This window comes from Haplochromis burtoni, unplaced genomic scaffold, assembly GCF_018398535.1.
Source record: "Haplochromis burtoni strain Fernald_Lab_line unplaced genomic scaffold, NCSU_Asbu1 Contig_184, whole genome shotgun sequence".
Classification (NCBI taxonomy): domain Eukaryota; kingdom Metazoa; phylum Chordata; class Actinopteri; order Cichliformes; family Cichlidae; genus Haplochromis; species Haplochromis burtoni.
This window is the reverse complement of record NW_024582545.1, coordinates 482397-491348: the sequence shown is the minus strand read 5'-3', so window position 1 is coordinate 491348 and position 8952 is coordinate 482397. Positions and strand designations below refer to the sequence as shown.

At 42.0% G+C, this 8952-nt stretch overlaps 2 protein-coding genes across 2 annotated transcripts; both read right to left on the bottom strand.

The window, feature by feature from the left end:
- Positions 1–415: 415 nt before the first annotated feature.
- amdhd1 (amidohydrolase domain containing 1) lies at positions 416–5823 on the bottom strand. The gene is made up of 9 exons (XM_042225833.1): positions 5565–5823; positions 4188–4294; positions 3774–3838; positions 3417–3694; positions 3124–3349; positions 2330–2454; positions 1510–1603; positions 1034–1194; positions 416–613 (listed from the first exon to the last, which is right to left on the bottom strand). Exons 1-9 carry the CDS (start codon positions 5699–5701, stop codon positions 508–510), a joined length of 1299 nt encoding a protein of 432 aa, XP_042081767.1. The 5' UTR covers positions 5702–5823; the 3' UTR covers positions 416–507.
- Positions 5824–5875: 52 nt separating this feature from the next.
- Positions 5876–8777, bottom strand: snrpf (small nuclear ribonucleoprotein polypeptide F). The gene is made up of 4 exons (XM_042225834.1): positions 8639–8777; positions 7899–8024; positions 6254–6318; positions 5876–6107 (listed from the first exon to the last, which is right to left on the bottom strand). The coding sequence occupies exons 1-4, from the start codon at positions 8639–8641 to the stop codon at positions 6041–6043; spliced, it is 261 nt and encodes an 86-aa protein (XP_042081768.1). The 5' UTR covers positions 8642–8777; the 3' UTR covers positions 5876–6040.
- Between the last annotated feature and the right edge of the window lie 175 nt (positions 8778–8952).

Genomic DNA, 8952 nt, shown 5'->3' with positions numbered 1-8952 from the left:
ACAGCAGTGATCTGATCTAGGTTATGAACCTTTGCCCACTTTCAGTGGCTCTCTGTGACTTTGATTTAAAAAATAAATCAAGACTAAACAATGGTTATTAACATGAGATTTCAGATTGTTTGAGGCCTCTGTTAACAGACCCAGACTGATGGCACTGTTGGTCTGAAGGGCGAAAATACCACTGCTGCCTGAAGACAAAGGAAGAGGAGAGGGGGACGGCATATTAGGAGGCAGTGAGAGAAGGAGAGGTAGGAGTGGAAGGATTTTAAATGTAGGGACTGTGACTGACAAAAGGAGAGAGCTGTTTGATATGACAGGGCTTCATGCTTGGACAGAGCACTACATGAACATAGATAAACATCTGGACCGAAGCCTCCCAGTACTTATTGGGCTGACAGGTGTGACCACACTGACATAAGAGACTAAAACTTTATTTTAGTTAGCTCCTTAAGCACACATTTACATTTTTGGATAGTTTTACTTCACTCTGTTAACCTAGTTCCACAGTTACAAGTCCAGGATTTTATTGTTATCGTAGACGACGTCCCCTTTGATGATGACATACCGGATGAGCTCCTGATGTCCTCCCAGCTGGTAAATCAGGTGCTCCCACCTGCAAAACGACACAGAGGACAGCCTCTGTTATTTTTATTTCTTATTTCTAATGTAAAGCTGATACAATATTAGATTTTCAATGTAGGAAGAGGTCAGAAGTATCAGAAAAACACCAAATCTAAACATCTGCACACCAAAGTTTCTCTGATTAGGAATCACTAAAACTGCACAATTAATAAAGCTACCTGGTAAAATAATGGTTCAAATTATGAAACCATGCATTAATATAACATTACAGTTAAAGGCAGCACTAAACTGCAAGCAGTGAGTGACTGAGTGCAACACACAGAGTAAATAATTGCACTATTTCCACAATAAAAACACACAACTGTTTCTTTAAATTTTACCTTAACTTTTTTAAGCTCCATAAAATCATGAAATTGGTCTTTGAAGTGTTCTCTGCTGTGGGTGGGCTTACCGTGTGGCATTGAGGAGCAGCAGGTCTCCGTGCTTGTTGACCTCCAGCGATCCATGTGTGTGGGAGCGCCCGAGGGCATAGGCCGCGTTGATGGTGGCGGCGGCCAAAGCCTCTGGCATGGACATCCTCATGTTAATGCAGGCCAGATGCATCACTATCGGCTGAGGGAGAGAAAAAGAAGAACAGAGGGGGATGTAAGCAGAGGGGAGCCTGCAGTTCTTCTATTGGCCACTTGAGGCAGACTCTTGAGGTGAATCAACCCCTCCAGACTTCCATGTTAAAATGTCCAACTTTACATGCCTACAGCAGCAGTTTGCACCTCAGTGGAAGCTAATAACTTATCATTCTTGCTTAAGGAAAAACGGAAACGTAATGTTTAGGCTTCATGGGTAATGTCACAGTACTTACATCCATCTTTTATATACAGAGTGTGGCTGTGACAGAGACAAAGGAGGAGTCAGACATCCTGCACTCACCATAGAGCAGCAGTAGGCGTTGGGGTTGAAGTCGCTGCCGAGGGCCACGATCACTCCAGCGTCCAGCATGTCTCTGGCCCGAGGCTGGGGCAACCTAAACATCAATAAATGTATTACTCGAAAACTCTCGGTTAAAGGGTGTGTGTGTGTACACGTGTGTACACGTGTGTGTGTGTGTGTGTCACGTGTGTGTGTGTGTGTGTGTGTGTGGCTGTACAGTGTGTGTGTGTGTGTGTGTGTGTGTTGTGTGTGTGTGTGTGTGTGTGTGTGTGTACCGTGTGTGTGTGCGTGTGTGTGTGTGTGTGTGTGTGTGTGTGTGTGTACGTGTGTGCGTGTGTGTGTGCGTGTGTGTGTGTGTGTGTAGTGTGTCACGTGTGTGTGTGTGTGTGTGTGTGTGTAACATATGTGTGTGTGTGTGTGTGTGTGTGTCACGTGTGGGTGTGTGTGTGTGTGTAGGTGGTTGTGTGTGTGTGTGTGTGTGTGTGTGTGTGTTACACGTGTGTGTGATGTGTGTGTGTGCTACGTGTGTACGTGTGTGTGTGTGTGTGTGTGTGACGTGTGTGTGTGTTGTGTGTGTGTACGTGTGTCAGTGTGTACACGTGTGTGTGTGTGTGTGTGTGTGTTCACGGTGGTGTGTGTGTGTGTACGTGTGTGTGTGTGTGTACTGTGTGTAGTGTCTTGTGTACAGTGTGTGTTACACTGTGTGTGTGTGTGTCGTGTGTACGTGTGTGTGTGTGTGTCACACGTGTGTGTGTGTGTTTACACTGTGTGTGTGTGTGTGTGTAAGTGTGTGTACACGTGTGTGTGTGTGTTACAGTACCGCAGAATGTAAGCTGTAGTCGGCAGGAGGACCGCGGCAGTTTTTGCTTTGGCCATGGCAGCAATTCCTGCATCTGTCACCTCCTCCAGGTGACTGATGGCTAAGGCTCCAAGCTCCGCCCCCATCTGAAATAAATGCACACTCTGTTTAACAAGACAGGACCTCAGATGATTATTAATAAACAATTAAACTGTTAGGTTTCAGATAAATATCCAAAGGTCTCCATGCAGCTCATCTGCATTTGGCCCCGGATCATCAATTATATTTTATGCACCTTTAGTGTCTTTTTTTTTTGTCGATAGTGACATTTCCCTCGCCTTCCTGACCATGTTTTTGGATGTGTTAGACTGTATTACTCTGAAAGTCAAAGATTATCAGCAGCTGAAATAACATATATTCTGTACACGCATATGTTCTTAGAAAAAAAACATATGGGTGTATGGAAACTGTTTAATAAGGCCACAAAAATGATCTGTAGCTCCCAATCATACTTACTATTTTTACTTCACATGACTCTGTGAACATTTGTTTTCTCAATCCATCTGTACGGGGATCTGGAGACTATCCAGATGCAGAAGAGCGTAGGTCTGGTAGTTAAGATGGTAATGAAGCATGCTAGTTTTCATCACAAAGGTGGAAACTAGCTGATATTTTTCTTTGGAGTTGGTGTAAACTAAAATAATATGAGTACTGTTGATCCGGTGAGCAGAAACTAAAGGTTATGATGTGGTTCAGAGGTGAATATTCATCTTTAGGCTGTAGCTTACAGCGTATACATAAGCTTCGGCAGATACCTGAGCAGAGTTCATGGGATGAAGCTCATCTCCATGGAAATTGATGTTGAGGCCCATTTGTTTGCCTGCCTGCAGGATGGAGCGGCTTGAGCTGAGGTCAAACACTCCCTGCTCACAAAACACGTCGATGTTGTCGACTCTGAGAGTCCCAGCAGACATCCTTTCCTTCAGCCGAGGCAGCTGAACTCTCAGAATGTCCTCTGTAGCTTCTGCCACTGTTTTCCCTCTGAAGGAGGAGGAAGACGTGGAGGAGGAGGAGATATGGAATATAAGGCAAAAATAGTCATACTTACTTGGGCACTGCGTGAGCTCCGCAGTAGGTGGCAGAGATGTTTATAGGTACGGAGCGCCGGGCCTCCTCGATCACTTCCAGCATTTTCAGCTCGGTCTGCAGCTCCAGGCCGTAACCGCTCTTACACTCCACCAGGGTGGTGCCCGCTCGCTGCATCCGCACCAACCTGCTGCGGAGGGTCGCCAGGAGGTCCGAGGCGGGGGCGGCTCGAGTGTGCTCCACCGTGAAGTGGATGCCTCCACCTGCTCGGTGCACGTCCATATAGGTGGCACCTGCCAGCTGCAGATGGAGCGCCGAGCGTGTCATCAACAGTTCAGATGCTAAGTGAAGCGAAGTGAAGTTAAGCAGAATAATTTACCTTCATTGCAAATTCATGCACCCGGTCCCCAGCCCAGACTGGATGAGTGTGAGCATCAACCAAGCCTGAAACAAGAAGTTTGCAGCAGTTAATCACTGCGAGAAGAGGCAGAAGTAAAAGGTCAAACATTAAAAGTACTTTGGACTTCGGCTCCTTCCTGATTTCTTAGTTTTTTTGCATATTTTTCACAAGCTTGATATCAAACAAATCATTTAAATTTAGCATCTTTAGTCTGTAAATTTGATGATGATAATGGAAGAAAACAGAAAACAAACAAAACAAATGTCTGGGAGTCTTTTTTTTTAGAACATCAAGTATTTTTTTACATTACACTAAGGCAAGAAATTCTCAACAATTCACACGTCTGACTGCTTATATTTAAGCCAACAGAACTGATACAGAGCTGATGCTCACCTGGCAGGACGCACATTCCTGCAGCATCGATCACTTTGTCAAACAAAGCTTCTGCATACTGAGCTCTGATGGTTTCTGCAGGCCCTACAGCTTTAATCAGCCCGTCACTGTGAGGGAAAAGCACACATTCATCCAGTGACGTTGTTCTCTGACATGTCATGAGTCTGTAGAGCCTGTAGGGGGCGCTCCAGTGTGTATCATTGGTCGTCAGGTTAAGAAATCACTTTTCAAATAACCTGAAACTGGTGCCCAAAAGCACAGCACAGCTCCTAACAAGCTCTGCTCACTTCTGTAGCTACATGAGATATTTTCCAACTTTCTGATGAAATCTGAGAGACTGTAATAAAGCTTCTTAACCTTCAACAGAGGTTATTTATGACTCCTGTCATATTTATTCATGTGCCCTGTGTAATTTTCAAGCATTTCCCAATGTATTTGTCAACCTCCAAAACAGATCTGTTTTTTTTTTTTTTTTAAACAGAGCCATTGATTCTATTGTAGTTTTTCACTTTTTTTGGCTATATTTTGATGTTTGGCATTGTAATATAGCTAACAGATCTACAGTGGCGTCTTGGATGACCTCTTTTGCATTAAAATGACTGAAAGTAATAAGCTACATTAGAACATTTCAGAGCATCTGTGATAGACAGTAGAGATATGATAAATACAAATAGAACCATTTTTTAAAGCCTTTAACATTAGATGGGATGCTCATCATTTCAGTCACTAAAGCAGCTTGGTCTGTGAATTAGAGATATATTAGAAAATATCAACAATAAGAAGTAGTGTATAAATAAAATACCAAACCTGTCTAATTGTAGGGCAACATGGTAGAAGAGGCTCTGAATCAAACGTTTAAGAGACTTTAAAATTTTGCATTTGTGCAGCTACATGTGCAATAAAAACCTATCACAAGTCTAGTCATCTTTAAAATCTACTGTCTTTATTTTACTTAACAGGACAGTAAACATTTGACAGTCAAAACCTAATCTTTTACTCAATAATCCCTGTACTGTCTTCTTTTGCCATCACATGGTGTAAAGCAAAAGGTGTCAAAGGGAAAAGTGCAGCTTCAACAGCAGGTCCTAATTTTCCTCATTTATTCAGTTTCCTGTCAGTTTGTGTGCTTTTGTAGAGCACAAAGCATGCACATGTATAGATTTTGGAACCCAAACATTCCCACTTTCTTTATAATTCAAAAATCTTGAGATTTTAACAAGCTTCTAACCTTGCATAGACTTCTTCTACTGTGTTTAAATCCTCACACCAGAAGCAGTAGTCACTTTTGATCCCGGACCCAGATGTTTGACATCTCCTTTATAAAGCTTAGAGATCTGAAAATGTGCCTATAAAATTCATAATTTGTGACAAACTTACCTTCCTATTACAACGCTCCCATTTTCAATCACGCAGAGATTTTGCATCCCATCTTTGGTCAGGTACTTCTCAGAGTTTTTGCAGATCAAAACTAGCTGTTTGGCATTTTTAACCAGCAGTCTGTAAGGTCTGGACATTTTGACTCATCTGAAGTCAAACTTTAGGAGAAAGGGTGTTGAAGCCAACTCAGGAAACAGGCAAATATTTGCCCAGAAGAGAAACAGCAGAGTTTAAAGTGCACAGAAGGGGGTGGGGCTTACTGTACACCCCCCCCCAAAAAAAAAAAATCAGACGACACACAAACACACGTATTTTTTAAGAAAGGGTACAATAATCACTTTATTGTGTCTGTATCACAACATAAAACTGGTCTCACATACAGTAGAAAAAAAAAAAGATTCAAAGCTGCTTGAAAAATAACCCCAAACGTTCATTTGTTTCACACGGTGAAAACACAAACACACATCAGCCCGGCATCACTCTCGCATCTCGCCGTCCTCTTCCTCCTCTTCTACACCTCTGATGTACAAAACATTATTGCACCTGTGGAGGTCGAGCACAGCATGAGAAAGCGTTTCCTTTCACCAGTCACTTAATTATTAACACAAGTTAGTCAAGTCTGACGACTTCAAACTGTTCAGACTCCCACTGATTTCTCTCTGTGGCGTTACAAAGTGTCATTCACATACCTGATGAGAACCTCACCGAGATGTCCGGCCAACGCTCCATCCACATACTCTTCTGTGTTTGCCAGCTGTAAAAAAAAAAAAATAATAATAAAACAAAGTTCAAAGGTCAGGTAAGATAATTGGTGGGGCAGAGAAGCCAAGACCTCCCTCATCCCAGCCACCTCCTCCAGCTCATCCAGGGAAACACTGAGGTGTTCCCAGGCCAGCTGACAGATAAAATCTCTCCGGTGCTTCCTGGGTGTCCACCCAGAACACCTCACACAGGAGGTGACCTCAACTCAAAAGAGCCTTAACAATACGATCAGGCCCAGACTAGCAAAGCTATGTCATTTTTCTACAAAAATCTTGTTGCTGCAGCTCCATCTGGTGGCAGATAATTGAATAAATATTTAGGACACCAAATCACCAGCATTGGACTTAAAATATAATTTAATTAGATTTAATGACTTGTACATTCAGCACTGACTAGTGACAATGGCAATGATCAGTCGCCACAGTTGCACAAATTCATACTTACAACAAGCGCTAAATAAACGAATAAAAAAATGTCATCTGTTTTTACCTGATTTCACCAGGTAAAAACAGAGCCACTTTGGTGATACAGAAAACTCTGACTTTAAGTTTAGCATAGTCTAGCATGCCATTCTGTGGTGTAATTCTATAAATGTGAAGTTTTTAATGGGTAGAAACTGTTCATACTTCACAAATTATCAAGTATCAGGATGTTTTCCCTGAGCTGGATTATTGATGTTGTCCTAAGTATATTAATATGTGTGTGTATTTTCATCAGGGTGTATGTTTAGAACTACAAGTGAGGACAGTGTTGAGTTAACACAGGTCCCTTCTTCTGTGACTGTCTGGTCACTGGTGTACAGCCCAACACTGGAATGATGCTTCCTTGCAATGATGTCATTTTATCCTTCAACAGGAAAATACTACAGGTTCTTGTGTGACCCCATGAACACATTGCTCGAGTTTTAATAATAATAAGTAATAATAATGTATACTTGATCCCCACAGGGAAATTACTTTCTCTGTATTTGACCCCTTCACTCAGTGAAGCAGTGGGCAGCCACTAATCAGGCGCCCATGGAGCAGTGTGTAGGGAAGGTACTTTACTCAGGGTACCTCAGGGTAGCCGTTCAGTGGATTCGAATCCCAGACCTTCCGATCATGGGGCGACCATGCTATCTACTGAGCTATCCCTGCCCACAAAATAATTTTCTGTTGCTGGGTAATGCAGGGGAACTGTGTACTGACAGCTTGGAGGAGTTCTGTGTTGCATTAAGCAACAGTAAAAACAACCTTTCTAAGAGAAGAGCTTTGTTTGCTGCTACAAACACAGCGACAAAGAAGCAGAGGAGGCAAAGGTAACACATTACTCTGGGCTAACAGTTGTTTTTACTTGGATACAGAATAACACCAAGTTTAGAAAAATAAATCCAAGTCACCTTTCATGCTACAGCAGCTGCATTAATGCCAAACTAAAAGCGCTTGTCAACGTTAAAAATCACATTAGCTGAAAACTGCTTTTATTTTGAAATCGAGTCTCAGTTTCTCTTACCGTAATACCTAGTCTATAAACAATGCATAATTTGACCGTAGAACAAATTTTAGGTAATTGAACAAGGCAAATGATCCACACCTGCATATTCATGTACCCGTCCACAGACACGAGGTAGCCCTTATATTCCATGCCCCACTTCAGCTTCACCATCACTGGTTTTCCTGTCAGGCCGTTCAGGAAGGGCTTCGGGTTCAGAGGTAAACTCTGGAGAAGCAGACCAATCAGAGATAAATACACACACATCAAATTCAGACACCAATGAAACAAACAGCTACAATTTAGCATCGTAATACCCGTACATGTCAAATCAAAACCATATGCAGTGACTTATTCTGATCTGTGATCTTGTAATAGGTATCAGGTCTCTAAAAAGAGATCTTGCACGTTTCCTTTCAGTTTGCACAGTTTTCCAAAGACAAAGACGATTAAAAAATAAACCGTGAATTTTATAATTATCAAGTTATTATAACTATTTAGCTTCAAAATATGTGTGGCAGTTAAATTAGACGTTTTCTGAATGAAGTTTGGTGCGACACTCTCCACAGATTCAAGCAGGAAGAAAATCGCCAATAAACAAACAGCCAATAAACAGGAAGCATTGAAACCAGCCTAATTATGTTTCCGTAGATAAACATAAAAAGTGAGGCTGCTTTCCGTGTGAGGATTCATTCATTATCTCTACAGTTATGAATGAGACGCTAGCCTCGCTTATGCTAACCAGCTAACAGGCTAGTCGCTATTCCCGCGCCCTTCTGAGTAAAAAATCCCCCAAAACATCCGGTGAAGCTAAAATGTAAAGTTTTCCGAGCTTTACTCACCATTTTAGCTCAAAGAAAATAAGCACTGTGCGTTTTAAGGTATACGTTTGGTATCCTTTCGTCACAATAACGTTGCACTTAACAGCAGCACACGCTTTGCCGCCGACCGGAAATCCTGCACTTTGCTTCCTGAGGAGTCTGCGTGTTTTTACACACTGCGACCTAGCGGTCAGAGGTCTCACCACACCCAAACCGTATTGTTTATTTATTTATTTATTTATTTATTTATTTATTTATTTATTTATTTATTTATTTATTTATTTAATTGGTTATCATGAGCAGAACAGAAACATTTAAGACCATGAGAAACATGA

What these genes read in the sequence shown, in the direction of transcription:
- amdhd1 (XM_042225833.1), bottom strand. Translation starts at nt 5,701, where the DNA reads ATGTCCAGACCTTACAGACTGCTGGTTAAAAATGCCAAACAGCTAGTT. An exon ending in GGGAGCGTTGTAATAGGAAG is followed by an intron (nt 4,295 to 5,564) that starts GTAAGTTTGTCA and finishes TTTCCCTCACAG; the next exon opens with TGACGGGCTGATTAAAGCTG. An exon ending in ACTACAGCTTACATTCTGCG is followed by an intron (nt 1,604 to 2,329) that starts GTACTGTAACAC and finishes ATTGATGTTTAG; the next exon opens with GTTGCCCCAGCCTCGGGCCA.
- snrpf (XM_042225834.1), bottom strand. An exon ending in ACGGGTACATGAATATGCAG is followed by an intron (nt 6,319 to 7,898) that starts GTGTGGATCATT and finishes TTTTTTTTACAG; the next exon opens with CTGGCAAACACAGAAGAGTA. An exon ending in CTCGGTGAGGTTCTCATCAG is followed by an intron (nt 6,108 to 6,253) that starts GTATGTGAATGA and finishes CGACCTCCACAG; the next exon opens with GTGCAATAATGTTTTGTACA.